Raw genomic sequence first — 22791 nt, 5'->3', positions numbered from 1 at the left:
ACCAGAAATGCTCACAGACTTGTACCGTGCATGAGTCAGGCATGGGGTGAAACAGTCAGTGTACACTGTAGATTGCTTGGCGTTGAGCAATGCGAGCTCAGTTGATGCCATTTGGGAGGAGGGTGTGGTTTGTGTACTGTGTGCAGCAGTTGGTTGTAATAGGAAGTTGGTAAACTACTGTAAAACGAGACACAAGCAAGAAGTGGCATTCATCCAAACCCACTTTGGCTCTGTAGCAACACTAGAGGCTTATACAACGTTGTGTGAGGCCTCACTTCAACATCAGAGTTGTTAATGAAGATCGGGGAGCTACAAATCCTTTAAACTAAAAGACATACTAAATGACGACGGTCGATATTATCACAAACTCTGATTAAAATAGCAGATGTACAAGTTCCCAACACGTCGCCTTGCGGGCATTTGCCATTTTCACTTTCTTTTGTAAGCTTAGCCACCTTTGTACAATGAGTTGTTAATCAGAGTAATTGATTTAGTCGATTACAAAAAACTTTATTGTGTCAATTCGTTGATTTATAAGAAAAGAAGAGAAAAACCCAGCTTCTCGATGAATCGATGAACCTACATGAGCAACATTAAGTCAATGAATTGTTCTAAATATCTGTTTTGGTTAATAGCCCTAGTCCTAGGGACCCAAATGTTAGAAGGGAAACTAGAAGTTGTTTGACTCAACTCAACATGTTTTGATCAAGACTTTTATGCATGTATGTTTGTACACTTGTATTCTAGGCAGCAGAAATTGGAGAAAGTGATGGATCAAGAAGGCTTGGCCGATGAAGAGGTGAGAGTGAATCACCTGTTTTCAAATAAGGATCGACTCATCACTCATTGTAACTAATTACCTTGTGCCACAGTTCTGTTTTTAGTTTTTAGGTACCCTCGCAAAAGACATGCAGTAATCCTGGTCTCTAAACTACGCAAACTACATCTCCTGACATAATGTACCTTCAGACAGTAACAAAGTCACATAAATAGGCCTATTCATTGCATTTAAACGATTCTATTTAACTATCATCATCAATATTTAATATCAATGGTCTTTTGTCAGGTGTGTGCTCAGTGGCGTGCACAGACATTTAGAGGGGCAGGTGCTCAAGTGAAAAAAGGGCACCTTGTGCAGCATGTGGAACCGGCCGGTTGCCTTAACACATTTTGTACATAATACGTCCTGAAACGTCATAAGGATTGGAACCGAGAGGTGCCTTAGACGTCTGTGGACGTCCTAGCGACGTCCAAACGACGCGGGGCGAGATAATAATATTCAGAATAATTACTTTTTTTTTTTTTTTGGCATTTCGCTTTTCGCTTGCCGTATGCTAACGCTCTGTGAAACTATTAGCTTGTCATTGACTCCCATGTTAGCGCGGCGGAAAGAATGACTCGTATCTCCTCATCCAGGGCGCTCTCCGTGGTGATGAATGGATCGATATGCTGGCGCTGCGTTTCTGCTCCTCATCCGTCTCTCCCGCAAAATATGAACTCTTTTTGGAGCGTATATAAATATATTAAGATGATCGGAGATTGTGATGGCACTTTGTCAGTCAACTTTTTTAAGAAAGTATTTCCGGTTCATGGCTTTCAAAATAGAAGCGATCACTACTCTGGCGATTACTCTGGCGCAAGCAGCGCCTTTATTTTGATGCAGTTCCGGTACTAAATGTGTTAATAGTGTGAGATTTATAGATTTTGGGGGTTTTAAATAATATATTAGAAGCTTTTTAGTGTACACTGTACACTTTTTCTTTTTCAAAAGGGTACATTGCTTAACTCAGCCATTCTTCAGCCACATGTCACATTACCAATAACCAGATGAACAAGGTAAAAACAAGAGAGAGAGAGAAATAGAAGGAACACTGACATTATACTCTGGGAGATGCCCAGGGTTGGGCGGGCCGTTCATAATACAATTCAGGTACAGTATAAAGCTGCAGGCCGTATGAAATTAAATAAAGTGTTAGTGTTGATTACTTTATTTTAGAACACACCCAAATCAAATCATATTACAACGTACGTGTTCACGCAATTATTCAATCAAAGCAAACTGCATGAACAATTTTAGTTTGTCTCTTCTACAAAACTAAAACTTACAAGTTAGTTACAAGGTACAAGGCTGCATTCTGTCGCGCGTGCCAAGCTGTCATTCTGACTTGTATTATTTATTTCTCAATCAGTTCTATGATGAATTTTCAAGCAGGTTGCTAACTGATAGACGGTTCTCAGGAAATGCTGTCGTACTGCTGTTTACTGAACCGGGGGACATAGGGCTATTTTAACCAACTGCATACATTATAAAATGTTTGAACATTTGTATGTCGAACAGACTTGGATGGTATTGTCATGTATCAGAATTCAGAACAAGTAACAGCAAGATGTACATATTGCTCTCATAGGCATACTTAGAAAAGCAAAAAGAATGCTTTTGTTGCCACTAACGGAAACAAATGGCTAAAGTTTCTCGATTTCTCTCTCTCTCAAAAAAAAGGCTTCTAAATCCTAAAAGAATTCTGAAAAACCTATGTTTCTATGTCGGTGGTGCTCAACCTTTTTCATGTCAAGGACCCCTAAAATTATCTCTATTGGGCCACGGACCCCCATCTCAAAATATGTAGTTCCAGGGACCTCCCCAGAAGCAAAGATTTGAGTTAAAAACATATATTCCAAATGCGCCACATGTTCACGATTTTTCAAAAATAGCAGACCTACAAGCTTGTAGCGCGCCAATCGGTGCTTGTAGATCTGCTATTTTTCAATAGCTAAATTGTAAACACTGTTTAAAACACCAAAAGGCGTTCCCGTCCCAAAATGGGTTAACCGACTGTCAATTTTGACATTTTGGATAAAATTATAAAAACTAGCCCTTACCCGTTGTGAGATATTGCCTGCCGTGGGGGGTACGTGGGTGCATTCTTTATTTACTAATAAATTGTTAAATTGAAAAAAGGGCTTCGTTAAGACCTCCATATTATTATGGTCAATGCCTGTGTGAAAAGTGGGAGTGATTGATGCAGGCAGTGTGGAGCTACAGCGGTGTTTCTGACACACATTCAGACATTGACTGAATAGTATGATGATGACGTTTATACAATGATTGCTTTGTGTGCTTCTAGAAACGTATCCGGCGTTCTCAACATGCAAGGAAAGAGACCGAGTTCCTACGCCTGAAACGGACCCGGCTCGGCCTGGAGGACTTTGAGTCCCTCAAGGTGATTGGCAGAGGAGCTTTTGGAGAGGTGAGAAACATGTTTACATAAACCCTTAGGTCCGGGTTATCTCCCAGACACAGTGAAAGAATCTCCTTAGGTCCGGGTTATCTCCCAGACACAGTGAAAGAATCTCCTTAGGTCCGGGTTATCTCCCAGACACAGTGAAAGAATCTCCTTAGGTCCGGGTTATCTCCCAGACACAGTGAAAGAATCTCCTTAGGTCCGGGTTATCTCCCAGACACAGTGAAAGAATCTCCTTAGGTCCGGGTTATCTCCCAGACACAGTGAAAGAATCTCCTTAGGTCCGGGTTATCTCCCAGACACAGTGAAAGAATCTCCTTAGGTCCGGGTTATCTCCCAGACACAGTGAAAGAATCTCCTTAGGTCCGGGTTATCTCCCAGACACAGTGAAAGAATCTCCTTAGGTCCGGGTTATCTCCCAGACACAGTGAAAGAATCTCCTTAGGTCCGGGTTATCTCCCAGACACAGTGAAAGAATCTCCTTAGGTCCGGGTTATCTCCCAGACACAGTGAAAGAATCTCCTTAGGTCCGGGTTATCTCCCAGACACAGTGAAAGAATCTCCTTAGGTCCGGGTTATCTCCCAGACACAGTGAAAGAATCTCCTTAGGTCCGGGTTATCTCCCAGACACAGTGAAAGAATCTCCTTAGGTCCGGGTTATCTCCCAGACACAGTGAAAGAATCTCCTTAGGTCCGGGTTATCTCCCAGACACAGTGAAAGAATCTCCTTAGGTCCGGGTTATCTCCCAGACACAGTGAAAGAATCTCCTTAGGTCCGGGTTATCTCCCAGACACAGTGAAAGAATCTCCTTAGGTCGTTTGTTTGGATGTTTACACTGAAATATTCATGGCACAACTGGAAATGGAGCCGGGTGAAAATGTGAGCCAAGCTCAAAACAGGAGAGTTTCACAATATCACTAACCAGTTGATATGAGTTGTCTACTGTATAGTTAGTCTTTGTCCTTTTTTGGGGGGGAGCTAGCCCCTCCTATGCCCAGCTTTGTGTGTTTGTGTGAATCATAGCGATGATTTGATTGGCTGAGCACGGAATTGAGATGATTTGATCGGCTGAGCAAAAATTTATTGAGGATAAAAAGTGAGGACAGAAAAGTGAAGACGGAAAAGTAGGGGCGTAAATTGGGATTTGCCAGAATGAGATGATGTATGATGATAACGGTGCCCCTCACTTTACACAGGTGTGATTTGTTTTCCTCATTAAGATGGTTTTGTGTTGAGAAACAGCAGAATAACCAAGAGCAAGCATGAATTTATTTTTGTGTTAAGCACAACGTTTGTCAATGACATTAATCAGATACAGTTTGTATTGGTAATCATCAGGATTAAAGTATTTGACTGTGTACAATCCTAAAGATGATGAATAGCTATGATAGTGGTGGAGTTGAAACAAACATGTGATATTTTAGTTGTTTGTGCAATGATGATTGATGCCTTTTGTCTGCCAAGCTGCCATTGTGGAGCTCCACATAGTGCTTGGCGCCGAGCCGTGCGATGAGTCGCAATCATAAATGTGCACTACTTTTTAATTTTAACCCATTTTGGGCGGGAACCCCTTTTGGTGTTTTAAAGCATTGTTATACTTTAGATATTAGAGAGGGAGGGAGACTTACTGGTTCAAGAGCTTTTATTTAATGTCATACGTTTCGGCCTTTCGACCTTCCTCATGCATGAATACTTTAGCTATTGAATTTTTTTTGAAAAACTGTAAAAATGTGCCTCAAATCTTTGAATATATATATTATTACAGAGTGAACATTTTAACTAAAATCTTTGCTTCTGGGGGTGGTCCCTGGAACAACATATTTTCAGATGGGGGGCGGAGGCATATTACATATCATTTTTGACATAAAATATTGAGCACCACTGATACAGAAACATAATGTTTTTCAGAAAACAGAAAACAGATTTTGAAGACATTTTTAAAATTTTCAACCTCAGGCCTAAATGGGTTAATGTTAACGACTGCATCTCCCAACATGAGACGACCTGGCCGTGAAAAGCAGCAGAAAGCACAGTGTTTGTAGTATGCATTTCTCTTTGTGTGGAGTCCTAGCTAAACTCCCCGTCGTATCCGTACCATGTGTTTGCCTTTAGGTGCGACTAGTTCAGAAGAAGGACACAGGCCACGTGTACGCCATGAAGATCCTCCGTAAGGCAGACATGCTGGAAAAGGAACAGGTGATGAGGCCAAAGTCTCTCTCTATATATATATCGGCGGGCTGAAACCTTGTATTTACATATTTCAACTTTTCATCAATGCCCTAGTACTATAATAATAATAAAACCTTATTTGTATAGCACTTTCATGACATGAAATGCAGCTCAGTGCTTTACAGAGCTATGGAGATTTTTTTTAAAGAAAAGCAAGACATAAAACAACATTAAAATAATAGCGGCAATGCAATACAGTGAGGACATGAATAACAACAAAGAATTTCAAAGCTCAACTAAAAGCAAGAGTGTAGAAGTAGGTCTTGAGCTGTGCTTAAAAAATGTCTACCGAGGCGGCCTGTCGGAAGGTATAGTTGGAGTTTGTTCCTCACCGTCGGCCCGTAGAAGCAGAAAGCTGCGTCACCATGTTTTTTTAGTTTTGTTTAGGCACATCGAGCAGGCCAGCAGTGGAGGACCTTAGGGGGCGGTTTGGGACATATCTAGGCAGGCAGTCATGTAGGTAGGAAGACCATTGAGAGCTTTATAAACTAGTAAAGAATACTAGCCTACTTTGTCCCACCAGGCCATGCAGGGGCGCTGATGGCCTGGTGGTTGAGCCGCATACCACGCGTGGGCTCTAGTCAAGTGCGACAGTGACGATATGCATTCCACCTTTATTAAAGCTGAGAAATCATTGAGGGTGCCCCTCATTTAAAATTAGAAATGCATCATAGATGTGATAATATATGATAATTGTCTGGGCTTTATAGATAAAGAGACGCCAATGATTATCAATGATTATTGTCTCTAGAACCAGAGAAGAGCTACCAATCTTATCAGAGGATACAGTAGTGAGTCCTGTAGCTATCACCAGCTACAGTACTTCCCGGAATAGCATAGGATAGTGCTATATTGTGTAAGTTATATTCCTCATGGCTGCTACTGTGGCATGTCAACTTGACAAACTAATACCATGCACATCCTTCTATTTCTGCTGATTCGTAACCATTTAAGCTATATTTTATACGTTTGGAAATTGCAAAAGTTGCAAAACTATAGTTGCGAGCTATTTTATTTTAGCTCACTACTAAATTCAGTAGTGACAACTGAGTGCAACTAGACCAGTCGTTCCCAAATCTTGTAGCCCGTGACCCAAAAGAGTAATTTGACGTCTCCCCGGCACACAAACTAGTGAAAATAGCTGATTTACAAGCTCGTGTGAAGAGACACGTTGTGAGCTTATAGATTGGCTATTTTCACATTTCTTTTCCTAATTTATGGAATTTCTTAGATTTTTCTTTGACTTTCTTCATGAAACAACTGGAAAAAATAATCATTGAATTATGTTATTAATCCATGAAAATTATTACCTTTTTCGGGAATGTTTGTTGAAGATGCTTTGAAATATTAACGATTAAAAACAAAAAATAAAGGGACCCATAACAATGTGTCCGCGACCCACAAATCGGTCCCGTCCCACTGTTTGGGAACCAGCGGTACCTGGCTCTGGCGGAATCCCCGAGTTGAGCATGCCTGTGTGCTTCACCAGACAGTGGCCTTGTGGTTAGAGTGTCTGCCCTGAAACTAGGAGGTTGGGGGTTCGATCCCCGGCTGGGTCATACCAAAGACTGTAAAAATGGGACCCAATGCCTCCCTGCTTGGCACTCAGCATCAATGGTTTGGATTGGGGGGTCAAATCAACTAATGATTCCCGAGCGCAGCGCACACTGCGGCTCATCGCTCCAAGAGATCAAATGCGTAGATCAATTTTCACTGCGGTAACGTGTGACTAACATGTACGACTTTGACTTTGACCGCCTGGTTTTAGGTGGGCCACATCCGGGCCGAGAGGGACATCCTGGTGGAGGCGGACAGCTTGTGGGTGGTGAAGATGTTCTACAGCTTTCAAGACAAGATGAACCTCTACCTAATCATGGAGTTCCTGCCAGGAGGTAACGTAATGTTCCAGCAGGAAAACCTCACTCAGGAGTTCTGTGTTGTCATTTGGATTCCATACTGTCAACATGTCTTTCTCTATTGATTGTACTTTGGTTGCATGCTAGTGTCACACAAAATAGCAGATCTATACTACACTACACATCGCACGACGCACACAAGTACATTATGAAGCATTGTTAGCCCTATCTTGCCCCAGGCTTATTCCATAAACTTCTTTGCCATATTTAACTATCTATCTTGAAAACATTTTACAATGGTTCAACTACTAGCCGATCTACATCGACACGTGTAGTGTCTACACGACATGTGTAATGCCAAAAATGGCAACTAAGTTTAGGGATAAGGGAGCAAGATATAGCACTTGGTTGGTGTACTGTAGTATACCAAGGGGCCTTCCTTCCTCTTGGTTGGTGTACTGTAGTATACCAAGGGGCCTTCCTTCCCCTTGGTTGGTGTACTGTAGTGTACCAAGGGGCCTTCCTTCCCCTTGGTTGGTGTACTGTAGTGTACCAAGGGGCCTTCCTTCCCCTTGGTTGGTGTACTGTAGTGTACCAAGGGGCCTTCCTTCCCCTTGGTTGGTGTAATGTAGTGTACCAAGGGGCCTTCCTTCCCCTTGGTTGGTGTACTGTAGTGTACCAAGGGGCCTTCCTTCTCCTTGGTTGGTGTACTGTAGTGTACCAAGGGGCCTTCCTTCCCCTTGGTTGGTGTACTGTAGTGTACCAAGGGGCCTTCCTTCTCCTTGGTTGGTGTAATGTAGTATACCAAGGGGCCTTCCTTCCCCTTGTGTACTGTAGTGTACCAAGGGGCCTTCCTTCTCCTTGTGTACTCACTGTACTGTAGTGTACCAAGGGGCCTTCCTTCTCCTTGTGTACTGTAGTGTACCAAGGGGCCTTCCTTCTCCTTGGTTGGTGTAATGTAGTGTACCAAGGGGCCTTCCTTCCCCTTGTGTACTGTAGTGTACCAAGGGGCCTTCCTTCTCCTTGGTTGGTGTAATGTAGTGTACCAAGGGGCCTTCCTTCCCCTTGTGTACTGTAGTGTACCAAGGGGCCTTCCTTCCCCTTGGTTGGTGTAATGTAGTGTACCAAGGGGCCTTCCTTCCCCTTGTGTATTGTAGTGTACCAAGGGGCCTTCCTTCTCCTTGGTTGGTGTACTGTAGTGTACCAAGGGGCCTTCCTTCTCCTTGTGTACTGTAGTATACCAAGGGGCCTTCCTTCTCCTTGGTTGGTGTACTGTAGTGTACCAAGGGGCCTTCCTTCCCCTTGGTTGGTGTAATGTAGTGTACCAAGGGGCCTTCCTTCCCCTTGTGTATTGTAGTGTACAAAGGGGCCTTCCTTCTCCTTGGTTGGTGTACTGTAGTGTACCAAGGGGCCTTCCTTCTCCTTGTGTACTGTAGTATACCAAGGGGCCTTCCTTCTCCTTGGTTGGTGTACTGTAGTGTACCAAGGGGCCTTCCTTCCCCTTGGTTGGTGTATTGTAGTGTACCAAGGGGCCTTCCTTCTCCTTGGTTGGTGTACTGTAGTGTACCAAGGGGCCTTCCTTCCCCTTGGTTGGTGTACTGTAGTATACCAAGGGGCCTTCCTTCTCCTTGGTTGGTGTACTGTAGTGTACCAAGGGGCCTTCCTTCCCCTTGGTTGGTGTACTGTAGTATACCAAGGGGCCTTCCTTCCCCTTGCATGTTCATGCCGTCAAGAAGAGGCAACAAACACCTCCTCAGTATGTGGCTGTTATCCCACAAAGCTCAAGGACGTTTAATCATCCAACATTTCAGTCTACTGTATACCCCTGACTGAGTATCTGCAGATCAGTGAGATCACTGATAGGCTCTTTGAATATTGTTTCTCAAAGCCTGTATCTGCCAAAGCTTTAAAAAAACAAAAGGGAGAGAAAACAACTAGACTAGGGACAAAAGTAGGCATCCTAGTATAGAGCCCTGGGGTTTCATACCTGTGTGTGTGTGTGTGTGTGTGTGTGTGTATGTATACAATTTAAGTGCATCACATTATCAGATGTCCTATGTTCAGAATGTGACAGATGGTTGTGTCCTCCTGACCCTCCGCTGTTAGGTGACATGATGACACTGCTGATGAAGAAGGACACTCTGACAGAAGAGGCCACCCAGTTCTACATAGGGGAGACGGTGCTGGCCATCGACTCCATTCACCAGCTGGGCTTCATCCACCGCGACATCAAGCCCGACAACCTGCTCCTGGACTCCAGGGTAAGAGAATGACATACACACCACATCTGGCTGGGTGCTGACTGTACCCGCCAGTGGTTCTCAAAACACTGTCATCCTGGTGTCTATAAGGCTTCCAGCCGGGGCGCCTGACGGAGGGGGAAAAGGAACTGGTTGGAATAACGTGTTCGTTCCACGAACTAACTCCCCCCCGTCAGGTGAAAAGAAGCGGCTTGGAGGTCAGTCCGTTGCTCTCCCCAGGTTGGCAGAGGGAGTGTAGAGCCCAGGTTTACATTAGATAATTGACGCTCAGTGAAAAAATGGGGTTACGAAATCGTGGGATAAAATATTATATAAAAAAAACATTGTCATGTCAAGGACATGCCATTTGTGTTAAGTCACAGACCCCTATCTGAAATAGATTTTATATCAGGATATCCCCCAACAGGGAGGGGATCTGAGGGAGATGATGTGAACCTGTGTGTGTGCTCTCTTGTTAACCCATTTAGGATTGACGTAGAAATTTAAGAAATGTCTTCAAAATCCTGACAGTTTTCTGAAAAACCGTATGTTTCTGTATCAGTGCTCAATATTTCATGTCAAGGACCTCAAAAACGTAAAAATGTAATTGGCCTCCCCCTACATCTGAAAATATGTTGGTCCAGGGACCTCCCCAGAAGCGAAGATTTGAGTTATAATGTTCACTCTGTAATAATATATATTAAAAGATTTGAGGCACATTTTGACAATTAAAAAAAAATAGCAGACCTACAAGCTCATAGTGCGGCACAGAGTGCCGCGCTATGAACTTGTAGGTCTGCTATTTTTCAATAGCTAAATTATAACATAATGCTTTAAAACACCAAAAGTGGTTCCCGCCCAAAATGGGTTAAAATAGTAGCTCTACAAGCCCACAACGCACTTTGAGAATCACTGGTTCACCCGATCTGTGGTGTTTTTTTTGTTTTTTTTGCAGGGCCACGTGAAGCTGTCCGACTTCGGCCTGTGCACCGGCCTGAAGAGGGCTCATCGCACCGAGTTCTACAAGAACCTCAACCACAGCCTGCCCAGTGACCTCAGTAAGCAAAGTCAGGCAAAAACGTTCCAATCATTACTCTCTCTACACTAACCCCTTCTAGAACGGTGCTTCTCAAATCGTGTTCATGTGTTGATTTGGTTGACCAATACCATGATGAAAATATTTCGGTGACTACCTTTTTTCACTGACTAATTGGAAACGAAATGAAAACTAAGCTATGATGACTAAAACTAAGACTAAATATATTCACAATTTCGTCAACAAATAAAAACTAGACAAAAATGTTATTAAGGGACTAGATCCAGTATAAGACATTAGTCATTTTTCCACTTGCATGCTGATGTTCAACCTCACAACATGTTGCGAGTTCTGAGCTTGTAGGTGTAGTGTAAAATCAGCCATTACGAAGGCATCAAGGCCCGCCACAATACATTTTAATCGACTAACTGTAGATTTAGTCGACTAAAATCTTATATTTAGTCGACTAAAACTAGACTAACTAAAACATTCCAGGTGACTAAAATGTGACTGAAACTAAAGACTATGACTAAAACTAAAATCAACACTGATGCCAAGGACCCCCAAGTTAATGTATTTGTCCACGGACCCCCATCTGAAAATATTTAGTGAACTTCGTTTTATAATATTATTTTCCCAGTATCCCGATTTTAGAACCGCTGTTCTAGAACACTGTGTGATTTTTGAAATTTGAATATAATCTCAAATACTAACCACTTATTACTAACCACATATAGATTCATGACACCTTGTGGTGTGTCATTCCGAATGGTTGCCATGTTGTGTGATTATTATTATTTGGAGTCCACGATTATAGGAAAAAACTTTCGCACACCTAGAAGTCAGGCGTCTGCACAGGTGCGTAGGCCAGTGGACATCAATGAAAAGAGTAGAATACACTCAACGTTGCATTAAAAATACTCTTGTACTGAGCAAATATACAGTGTGCGGGTGCATTCTACTCTTTTCATTGAGTGCACGATTATGAAATGATGACCGATCTCCGATTTCCGATATTTTGCAGGGTCATATCTGCTGATACCGATTCTGACCGATTCCAATATTATACGCATTACGCTGCCTTCAAACATTAGAAATACACAAAACAAAAGTGACAGAGCCATGGACGGTCACAGTTTTTGGACCACAATGCTTATATGAAACGATTTTAAGATGAACCCATGTTATTCTCCATTATAGAAATTACTTGCGTGAACCAGGGGGATCGAGGGGATGAGGGAGTGACGTCAGGACTTCGGCGCTCTATATCTGTGAAAATATTCTCTTTCTCCCGCTTTATTTTGAGACCGATCCGATACCGATATGGCATTTATTTTTTATGGCTTCCATTTCGATATGCTACCAACTATATCGTGCATCTATCTAATTATTATTGTACTTTAAATGTAAACATGGCTTTGGCAGTTCATCCAAATATTGGATTTCTGTTCTTTTTACATCATATAGTTGTATAGATTAAACGAATGAATATGGTGAGTTAGGAGCATTACAAATGAGTACCTTATTTCTATTCACAGCAATGCAGAACATGAACTCGAAGAGGAAAGCAGAGACATGGAAGAGAAACAGGAGACAGCTGGTGGGTCTCAAGTCTGAAAATATTCTGATAGCTCCACACATTTTAAATTCATTACTGCTTAACCACTTTTTTACTATTATAGGTGAACATTTTCTAGCTTTTTTGTAGATGGGCTATTTGTGCAATTTTCAAGAATGTTTCTTAACCCATTTAGACCCGAGGACGCATCTGTGTCACCTTATAGCTTTTAACCACTTTAACAAATTTTTTAACTGTGTGCCCTGGTACGAGCTTGTAGATCTGCTATTTTAGAAAAATCGTGAAAATGGGAATGCAAAACTTTGAATATATTTTTTTTCACAGTGAACGTTTTTTAACTAAAATCTTTGCTTCTGGGGGGGTCCCTGGAACAACATATTTTGTATTTTCAGATGGGGGGGTTTGGCAGTCAATCAGAATATCTTTATTGTCATTGTACAAGACAACGAAATTGATTTGCAAACCAGCTCAGTGCATCCCAATCAGGTCCTCAGGTCTAAAGGGGTTAATGTATAAAGGGGTCAAGTCATTATTAATTGGTATATTGGTCAACCTCTCCGTCTAGGCCTTCTCCACCGTGGGAACACCCGACTACATCGCTCCAGAGGTCTTCATGCAAAACGGGTACAACAAGCTGTGTGACTGGTGGAGCCTGGGCGTCATCATGTATGAGATGCTGATAGGTAAGCAACACCATGGAAGGAATGAGTCATCTCTCTCCCTCGCCACACCCCTCTGGAAACACTGACGGCAATGCTTTCATCCCTCGTAGTGAGTCGTCCATCTCAAACATGAATGGCTCGTCATGGAAAAATTTGATCGTGACAATCTCCAGACCTGGAACATTAAGTCATTTGACAGCGGCTGATTTTGAGATCTATTCGGCTTCTGTTTTCTGTTTTGTTTGTGTGCTGCATTCCAAGGTTATTATAGTTTTCCATCATAGCCCTTGACCCAGCCTTGACGACCAAAAGGTTAAAATGTCATTTAGTTCAGTCAAGTCAATTTTATTTTTAAGAGAAAAAACTAAAAAAGCAACAAATACAGAGCATACAATAAAAAGGCATTTAGATAGCATGTTATTTAGACGGGCTCATTTGTTGACCTGGCATCCTATAGTTTATATAGTTTCAATGTACAGATTATTTGTTGATATTACACTGTTCGATAAGTTGTTTACCCCCCACACGCCTCTAGTTTGAGTTATTTGGCTAGTTGTACTGCAGTGGTTCCCCAGCTAAATGATAATTTGGAACCAAATGGACCCTTATGGGTCTGTAACTCAGCGAGAGTACAAATTTTACAATATGCTTTGGGGTCCCCGAGATAGAAAGGCCATTCAATGGGGGGGGCTGTAGCCTAATTCAGGTCAAACCTGGCAGTGAGGTCCTTGAAATTAAACTAGTTGAGAATCTCTGCTAGAGCCGTAAAAATCTTCTCTCTGGGTGTCCTTGGTGTATATTTTTGAATGGGGGTGTCAATTTGGAATTTGTCGCTGCGCTGCATTCCAGGCTACCCTCCGTTCTGCTGTTGTAGTGAACTATAATAACTAGTCCTTACCCGTTGTATGGACAATTTCCCCCCGTAAATATATTTAATTGCTCTTCATTTTAACTTGTATAATATATTTGTATACACACAGATGTAACAAATATACGTGGAGACATTTGAAAGGCGAAGATGCCTGTGGAGCCCCCCATTAAATGGCATTTGTATGTCTGTTAAATGTGAGAGTGTAAAAAAAACACGCGGCGAAAGTACACACACACACACACACGTGCGTTGCGAAAGTAGCGAGACACGCACACATACACACACACACACACACACACACACACGCGTGGCGAAAGTACACACACACACGTGCGTTGCCAAAGTATAGCTGCGTGCATGTAGCTCATGTGTACGGCACGGCGAAGGAGGTGGTAGAGGAGGGAGCGGACAGTGTGGTGTCGAAACAGATGTTGCGCGGAAAACTGTGTCCCAGTATTAATCAGTGTCCAATGCAATTCACTTGTGACACTGGTGACACGTGATGGCCGCTGGGGGTACTGTGCCCTGGGTGCGTTTTCGCATTTTTAATTCACTAATAAATTCATTATTAATCATTAATGTGTCAAATCGAAAAAAGGGCTTCGTTAAGACCTCCATATTATTATGGTCAATGCCTGTGTGAAAAGTGGGAGTGATTGGTGCAGGCAGTGTGGAGCTATGACAGTGTTTCTGACACACAGACAGACACACACACACACACACACACACAGACAGACATTGGCTGAATTATAGTATGATGATGATGTCGCTGCGCTGCATTCCAGGCTACCCTCCATTCTGCTCGGAGACTCCCCAGGAGACCTACAGGAAGGTGATGAACTGGAGGGAAACCCTGACGTTTCCTCCCGAGGTGCCCATCTCAGAGAAGGCCAAAGACCTCATCCTCAGGTAGGGTTGGATCCTAGATGCTAAATGGTGCATTCATATAGCGCCTTCATCCAAAGTGCTTCATGTAATGCACATACCCCCCCCCCCCCCCCCACACACACACACACACACACACACACACACACACACAACCACACACGCATCCACACACGCATCCATCCACACACCAATGGCAGAGGAAACCATGCTTCCAACCTGCTTCAAAGGTTGAGAGCAGAGTCCAACAGCAGATCAAGCAATTCATTACATTTATCAGAATTATACAATTCCAATGTTTTTTTGGGGGGTAATCCTGGTCTCTAAACTACCTCCCCCTGGCCAGCCGGGGCGCCTGATGGAGGGGAAAGGAACTGGTTGGAATAACGTGTTCCTTCCAGGCGCTACGTCCAACCGGGGAAACTCCCCCCTGTCAGATGAAAAGAAGCAGCTTGGACTCCTCATGCATAGAAGGAAGCATGATGTCAGTCCGCTGCCCTCCCCAGGTTGGCAGAGGAAGTATAGCGCCCAGGATTACATTAGATAATTGACCCCCCCCCCTAAGCTGCTGCTGGTCGAGTTTACGACTAGTAAGAGGAGCAGGGGTGATCGTGCTTTTGCGGCTGCAGGCTCCAAGCTCTGGAACATGCTTTCCCTCCATATTAGATCTGCCGAGTCAATTGGGGCTTTTAAATCCCGTCCTCATCTGTTCTCCCTCGCCTTTAACTGCACCTGATTTTCCTGTATATTGATTTTCTGCTCTGTGCTATTGTATGGTCTGTTTTATATTGTATTGTCTCTTTTCACTGTTTTATATTGCTATGCTCTACTACTGTCTTGTTTTACTCTGTTCAGCACTTTGGTCAGCTTTGGCTGTTGTAAATGTGCTATACAAATAAAGTTTGATTTGATTTGACACTGGGTGAAGTTGAAAAATAGTGGGATAAAAGAGAAAAAAAAGTAATCTACTGCTTTATATATGGGTCAGCTGAGGAGATGTGACCTCTGACCTCTCCCCTCTGTTGTGTGCAGGTTCTGCTGTGAGGAGGAGCACCGGATCGGGGCCAACAACGTGGCAGAGATCAAGAGCAACGCCTTCTTCGAAGGCGTCGACTACGACCATATCAGGTGTGGTGGTAACTCCTTTAACCCCTTGACCTGAGGACAATTCTTAAAGAAAATCTTCTAAAGTGGTGCTCAACCTTTTTCATGTCAAGGACCCCAGAATTATCTGTATTTGGCCGTGGACCCCCATCTGAAAATATTGAAAAGATTTATAAAAATATTTTTCTGGGACCCTCCAGAAGCAAAGATTTTAGTTAAAAATGTTTGCTCTGAAAGAATATACCATACATTCAAAGATTTGTGCCTCACTTTAACGATTTTTCAAAAATGGCAGATCTGCAAGCTAGTAGCGTGGCCGTGGACAGTAAGGAATTCCATTTACCTGGGTTCAGATCAGAACAGATCAGGACGTAAAAACGAATCCACTCTACTTGATTATACAGTATGTTTTATTAGTATCTGTACAAGAGTGTTATTGTTTTTGGATACTTGATGACTTGCACTCCACTACATTTGAAAGACAAACATTTAACTTTAATTTTTTGACTCTACTACATTTCTAGGAAGGGGGAAAAAAAGTACATAACTAGAAAAAAATGGTCTCCACCAGGAGGATAGGGGTGTGTGTGTGTGTGTGTGTGTGTGTGTGTGTGTGTGTGTCGACGTGGCCTGTTGTAGCACCACTATGACGCTGATTTGAAAACTGTCAAGTGGCATTTCTTCCTCAGCCTAGTGTAGTGGGAATATGCATGCAGTTTCACCGCAATCGGACGCTGTGTTGTGGCGATTTGTACAAAGTGGGCTACTCCTGAAAACTTTAGAAGCCAGCCCGTCTTGATCACATGACTATGGAGAGCATGTGTACAGATTTGTGTGAAATTTGGATAAAATCTGAAGGAGTAATATTAGAAAATGTGTTTTACATATGTCGGCCTCCTGGTGGCGCTATGAAGAAAAGTTCTAGGCAAAGGTTTTCCCTTGGCCTCTAGGGAGTGTGCATACAAAGTTTTACACTAATTGGCCAGTTATAGCGCCACCATGAGGCTGCGTTGAAAATGTTCCAGTGGTATTTCTTCCTCGGCCTAGTGGGAATGTGCGTGCACAATTTCACAGAAATCTGTTCATGATTTGCGGCATTTTGTTTGAAACTGTGCACTCCTGTAAACTTTTGTAGCCAATCTTAGCCAATCAGGATGGAGCCTGAAAAATCTGAAAGACCCGTTTCGTTGAATGGCTCTAGAAAGACTTGTGTACCAATTTGCGTGATGTTTGGAAAAAATCTGTAGGTGTACTGTCCAAAAAAATTGTTTTGCACAAAGCGGCCTCCTGGTGGCGCTATAAGAGGCCAATGTGAAAACCTTGGGGCAGAGGTTCAGCTGTGGCATTCAGGGAGTGTGTGCAGAGTATGACTGCGATCAAGCCAACGGTGCCGGAGATTAGCTGTCCACAGACAGACGGACGGTCGGAAGGAGTGCAAAACATACTCTCTCCCCATGCCTTCGGCCTGGTGGAGACAATGAATAATAACAACTTAAGCCCTATTTCAAATATAGTGAAAATATATCTGGTATTTTTCATTGATATAACAGAAAATGTACCTTGTAATTAGTTGTTTTAAATGCAAGTGCTCCACTGACAGAGCAGATTGACTTTGAATCAAGTACTTGGGGTTGTGTAGTTTGTCCACCGCTGTGTAACTTGTCTAGGTTAATGATAAAGTGACATAAGATGCTGTGATTGCTGTCACAGTCACACATTCATCAACTGCAGCTTAGAAGGTCACGGTACGGAGGTCAGCTTTGTGTTTGCAATGCCAACACAGCAACACTGGCGGAAGTTAACCCATTTTGGTGTTTTAAGCATTATGTTACTGTATGCTTTAGCTGTTGAAAAATAGCAGATCTACAAGCTCATAGCGTGGCACCGAGTGCTACGCTATGAACTTGTAGGTCACTACAAGTGTATTACACTAAGTGTATTTTTTGAAAAATCGTGAAAATGTGGCGCAAATCTTTGAATATATATTCTTTCACAGCGAACGTTTTAACTTAAATCTTTGCTTCTGGGGCGGTCCCTGGAACAACATATTTTCAGATGGGGGTTGACAGCCAAATACAGAATTCTGGGGGTCCTTGACATGAAAAAGGTTGAAAACCACTGACATGGAAACATAGGTTTTTCAGAAAACGAAAGATTTTTTATAGAATCGTGCAGGTCTAAATGGGTAAAGTGAATGCTACATTGTCTGTAACTACACCTCCTGGAAGCCGCGAACAGAAGCTGTCCCTTCACGAATATATATTGTACAATATCTTTAAAATAAAACGTTGAATTCTCAGTTCTCCTAAGCCACAAGCTATATAGAATTAGACTAACATGATTTATGGTAGGTAGCACAACGTTTTGCGACTGAAAGGACAAAACAGAACTGTTTGGCCGGGAAGCATGTTTTGAAAAATGCGTGAGCCAACAGTCAAGCACAGGAGTATTTGATCAGTTTCTTTCTGTCTTTGTTTTATGCTTCCAGAGAGCGACCCGCCGCCATTCCTATAGAGATCAAAAGCATCGACGACACCTCCAACTTTGACGAATTCCCCGATTCAGACATCCTGACATCCACAACAGGTGTGCAAGCTGCTTTTCCATTGAATGCATTATTACATCCCTTATTCTGTAATCTTGTCCCAGTTGGTCTATTAGTGTGGATTTTGACAGCACATTTTGATTTAGTTTTAGTCATAGTCTTTTGAATACAATTTTGTTCAGTTTTAGACATATTTTAGTCATCTGAAATGCTTTAGTGTACCGTAGTCTACTTTTAGTCGGCTAAATGTCATAAGATATTAGTCGAGTGAATCTACAGTTGGTTTTTTTTCCGACTAAAATGTGTTTTGGGCAAGCCTTGATGGCATCGTAGTGCCTGATTTTACATTTGGTTGCACTCTGAAAATAGCATAAGCTCACATGGTGCCGTGCGACACGTTGTGAGCTTGTAGATCGGCTATTTTCAGAGTGCAACCACACATAAAATGAGTACTCTTGTCCACTAGTCCCTCCCTGACATTTTAGTCTAGTTTTTATTTGTTGATTAAATTGTCAATATATTTAGTCATAGTTTTAGTCCTCATAGCTTAGTTTTTTATTTAGTTTTAATTCAGTTTTCCCCAGTGGGAAAAAAAAGTAGTCGATGAAATTTTTTTGTCATAGCTTTCGTCGACGAAATCAACACTAGTCAGAGTCCAAACGTCTCGTTTTCCCCTTACAGCCCCACCAGTGGTATCCAACCAAACTGAGGCCGACCTGAAGAACAAGGACTGGGTGTTCATCAACTACACCTACAAGCGCTTTGAAGGCCTCACCGCACGAGGGGCCATCCCCTCCTACATGAAGGCAGGGAAGCGATGAACGCATCTTATTCGGACCCCCCCCCCCCCAGACGGCGTGGGAAGCAATAATGTCGGCCACAGAAAACCTAACGACTTAAGTTCTCAGTTCTGTAACCTTGACCCCCAGCAAGGGTGGAAATGAGCAGTCGCCTGTCTCTCTGGCTTGTTAAAACTGAGAATGACTCCCAATTCCTTTGCCCGCTGAATGGACAAGGATTCTTGTCATCGACGTCAAGAGTCCGTGCAATTTCATGCAACCTTGAGAAGCCCCTCTTCTATTTATCAGTCTATCAAAACACGTCGGTATGGACAAACGTGTATGTACTTTGTGGGGGGTGGAAAAATGTCGTCACACTAGGGCCTTAGTACCTATTTTTTACCACACCCACGGACCACAGTCAATCCTTCTTTTTGACTAAAGGGTACCAGCGTCCTTCACTTTCCTTCTCCATACACCAGCATGAAGTCTGACATGCTGTTGGACCAGCAAGGAACTGATATATATAGCACGCTGTTCTACACAAGGGCTTTTCTCCTTTTCAGTACAGGAATCTTTGTTTGTTGGACTGTCCTTCAATTTACATAATTATTCCTTATTCAAAAACAGCACATTGGAGTGTATTAAGTGACATTCTGTTATATACATTTTGTTTAGTTTTTTTTGCGGGAGGGGTATTCTGTCCAAATTAAGTACAAAAAAAAGTGTTTTTCATACAACCTCTCTTCTGGAGTATCTTTTAGACGAGTGCTTCCAACTTGGCCTAAGTCTGCCTGGTTTTATTAAGATGACTTAAGTTCTTACCAAAGACAATGAGAGCTGAATGAATCATAAAATACTGAAGCTATGTTTCTAACCTGCTCCGTTTGTAATCTGTGTCATTGATAACATCTTAAACAGAACCTTCCATGGCTTCATAGTTGTGTAGCTGTGCTGACGTAGAGCAATAGTCCTCATGATAGAACCACGTGGAACTCGGAAGGTCAGACCTTTAACCACTTCAGCCCCATTCAAAGATTTTCAAGAATAGCTGGCATACACTGTGACGTGCTATGACTATTTTTGAAAGTTTTATGATATGTATCCTATAATGACACGACGTATAGGGCCGCCGGGGTGAACGTGGTTAAGACGATACCGATGCGTCAAGATTTAGGAGTTGAATTTGACAAGCAGCTGTTTTGTATGTTAACTGTAGCACCTTTTGTGCCATCTGAGGGTGCGAGTCTAGCCCACAGCCTTTTTCTACCCCACAGACATTACATTTGGCATATTTATTGCATTTGCTCTCGGCCGCAACTCCCTAACTGTCCATAAGCATTAGTTGGAGTCTGAATCAGGTTTATTTGAGAAAAAAGAAAGAAAAAACAGCTCGTGATTTAGACCTAATAATAAAAATATTGTACGCTTGACTGCGAAACATGAACTGCTGATTTCTAACTGCATTTTTATTTTCTTCACCAGCGACTCGTTAACGTTTTGTGCTGTTAAAAGCCTGGTAATTCTATGCATGGTGTTGATGTTTTGAAGGGAGAAAATAATTCAATACACTCAGGGTCAATGCACTCTGTTGACCCCTCTAAGGTCAACATCAGTGCTTCATTTCCTGAGGGCAAGGTCTTTATCTCTTGTCTGTTTTTCGGTGGCAAGGGCAGCTTTTGAGAAACCACCTGCAATGTTTGTCCAAAAATATTGTTGAAAGTAATGTCCTTAATTTTCAGTTGGAGATCCTCAACATCTTAATTTTGGTAACCACAGGACCATAATATCACAAATGCTGTCATTAGAAATGAATGTAAACTTGAGATCTGCAGAAAATGACTTTGATGTGATGTCACGATAATTCCAAAATGCTGTTTGGTTGAATGGAATGTAGCCTGAACACGCAAGTTTGTTTCTCTCCTTTTTAATGGTAGGCTTATGCACAATATGACGGAATTTCAGGTAGTGTGTAGATATTACTTATTATTGTAATACACAGCATTTTAGACGAACAACAATGGAGCTCTTTTTATGAGGCTGGTTTCTCACCTTTTTTTTTAAATGGACTGCTCGATGCTGGAATGATCCTGCTTGCATGCTTTACGCAAAGCTTTTGTAGGTGGATTGAGTTAGCCAACTGCTAAAGACTTCCTGGAATAACACTTTTTGTATTTATATTGATTGGTGTGCAGTTTGCCTGCTTTCAGAACTATATTGGTGAGGATGGTGGTGATGCTTGGACTGTTTGATTAGATCTGTAGATAGATCTATATTGGTGAGGATGGTGGTGAGGCTTGGACTGTTTGATTAGATCTATAGATAGATCTATATTGGTGAGGATGGTGGTGATGCTTGGACTGTTTGATTAGATCTTGCACTGCTTTTATACTGGCGTCACTCAAACGTACGTGTTATTATGCTATGCTTGTGTCCCACATTACCGCACACGTGGGTAACCCAAACTAAAAGGAAGAAAAAAAGCGGTGAACTATTAACAGGGATTTGGAGAGGGGTGGGTGTACATTGTTTTAGCCCACTTGTTTTTCTTTTCGTTATCATGTGGGAGTTCCGTTGTACATTTTTCTGCTATTTGACAATGAATTACGCTGCACTTCATAACTTGTGTCCCAATTTTGTAAAATGTCTAAATGAATGGTTGCTCTTGACATTTTTAGAATGCTTGCACGCTGAGCACACTGCTCTGCAATGTAGTCTTAAGGCTGTTAATGATAGGAATGTGAGATCTAGCTTGGTGTGTCAGTGGCTCATTTGAGCACTGCCTCTTCAGTGAGTCTTTAATTATCCAATTGATTCATTTTGTCCGCAATTTTTGTTTTGTTTTAGGACATCGACTTTAACTTTAGAGTTTAGACTATCTTAAAAAAAAAAAAATCCAGAACCATTCAAGACAGAACTACACACCTAATAAGGAATAAGGATGCGCTACTATAGCAGGATAAACCAGTTCCACTTGGCTCGTAATGGAACAGAACACCACTGTCACATTCTAGTGATTCTCAATGAGCCATAATTATGCATCGACTACGTTGTCCCCACATCGTTTGTCATCCACGGCGTCTCGATTGTGTAACCGTTGCTGTATATGCAGTACTGGTGCACCATAGGTTCTCTGCCAGGGCAGGGCAGGCTTATGTCATTTAACTGCTGACTTCTTTTTGTTTGTGTGCATTTTCCACTTTTTGTGACATTTCCATATTCCTACTTTTGGGGGGTTTGTTCACAAGCAATTCAAAGGTAAAGTCCTGAGGTGTTTCACACTTTGAACAGTTGTTACCATGAGACCAACAGCGTTGTCTGATCCATGCATCAGTATATCGACAGCTGGAGCAACTGCTTTTCAGAGTTTTAAGTTTGTGTACAGTATGTATGTAAGCAATGATTGGTGGTTGATAACGGCTAGAGTTACATCTGTGCATGTTTCTCAAGTTTGTTAATGGCAGATTGGTTAAACTGATTGTAGCAAATATTCACACCTTTACTATCATGTTGGCTGAGTGAAACGGCACTAAATAAAGTACTCTTTTCTTTTTTTTTAACTGGTCTTTTCCATTCATCTTGCATGAGACTGATGAAAGCTATGTTATAATAAAAATAGTAAAAAAAAAAAAAAAAAAACATGGGTTATAGCCCATGTTTTTTGAAATTTTGAAAATAAAAGTTATCCTCGTTTCTCATCATTTTGGACCATCGGCTATAGCCCATATCGTACGGCATACTATAGCACGCCGTTTTTCATAA

The 22791-nt window shown here is 42.2% G+C and overlaps 1 protein-coding gene across 4 annotated transcripts in view; it reads left to right on the top strand.

Moving 5' to 3' along the window:
- LOC308315887 (serine/threonine-protein kinase 38) overlaps positions 1-22589 on the top strand; it is a 28261-nt gene extending 5672 nt beyond the window's left edge. For 2 of the 4 annotated variants that reach the window (XM_080764137.1, XM_080764138.1), the window contains exons 3-14: positions 748-799; positions 3126-3248; positions 5356-5439; positions 7241-7364; positions 9435-9589; positions 10524-10635; positions 12143-12204; positions 12749-12866; positions 14502-14625; positions 15634-15729; positions 18194-18291; positions 18932-22589. In XM_080764137.1, the coding sequence (XP_080620263.1) occupies positions 748-799; positions 3126-3248; positions 5356-5439; positions 7241-7364; positions 9435-9589; positions 10524-10635; positions 12143-12204; positions 12749-12866; positions 14502-14625; positions 15634-15729; positions 18194-18291; positions 18932-19071 (1288 nt within the window). In that variant the 3' untranslated portion in view covers positions 19072-22589. The remainder of the gene's footprint in view (positions 1-747; positions 800-3125; positions 3249-5355; positions 5440-7240; positions 7365-9434; positions 9590-10523; positions 10636-12142; positions 12205-12748; positions 12867-14501; positions 14626-15633; positions 15730-18193; positions 18292-18931) is intronic. The other 2 variants (XR_013964093.1, XM_080764139.1) reach the window with 2 other exon arrangements.
- Positions 22590-22791: the final 202 nt, after the last annotated feature.

Source organism: Protomyctophum bolini, assembly GCF_963924005.1.
Source record: "Protomyctophum bolini genome assembly, chromosome: 5".
Classification (NCBI taxonomy): Eukaryota; Metazoa; Chordata; class Actinopteri; order Myctophiformes; family Myctophidae; genus Protomyctophum; species Protomyctophum bolini.
The sequence above is the reverse complement of the archived record's forward strand: the minus strand, read 5'-3'. Positions and strand labels throughout refer to the sequence as shown.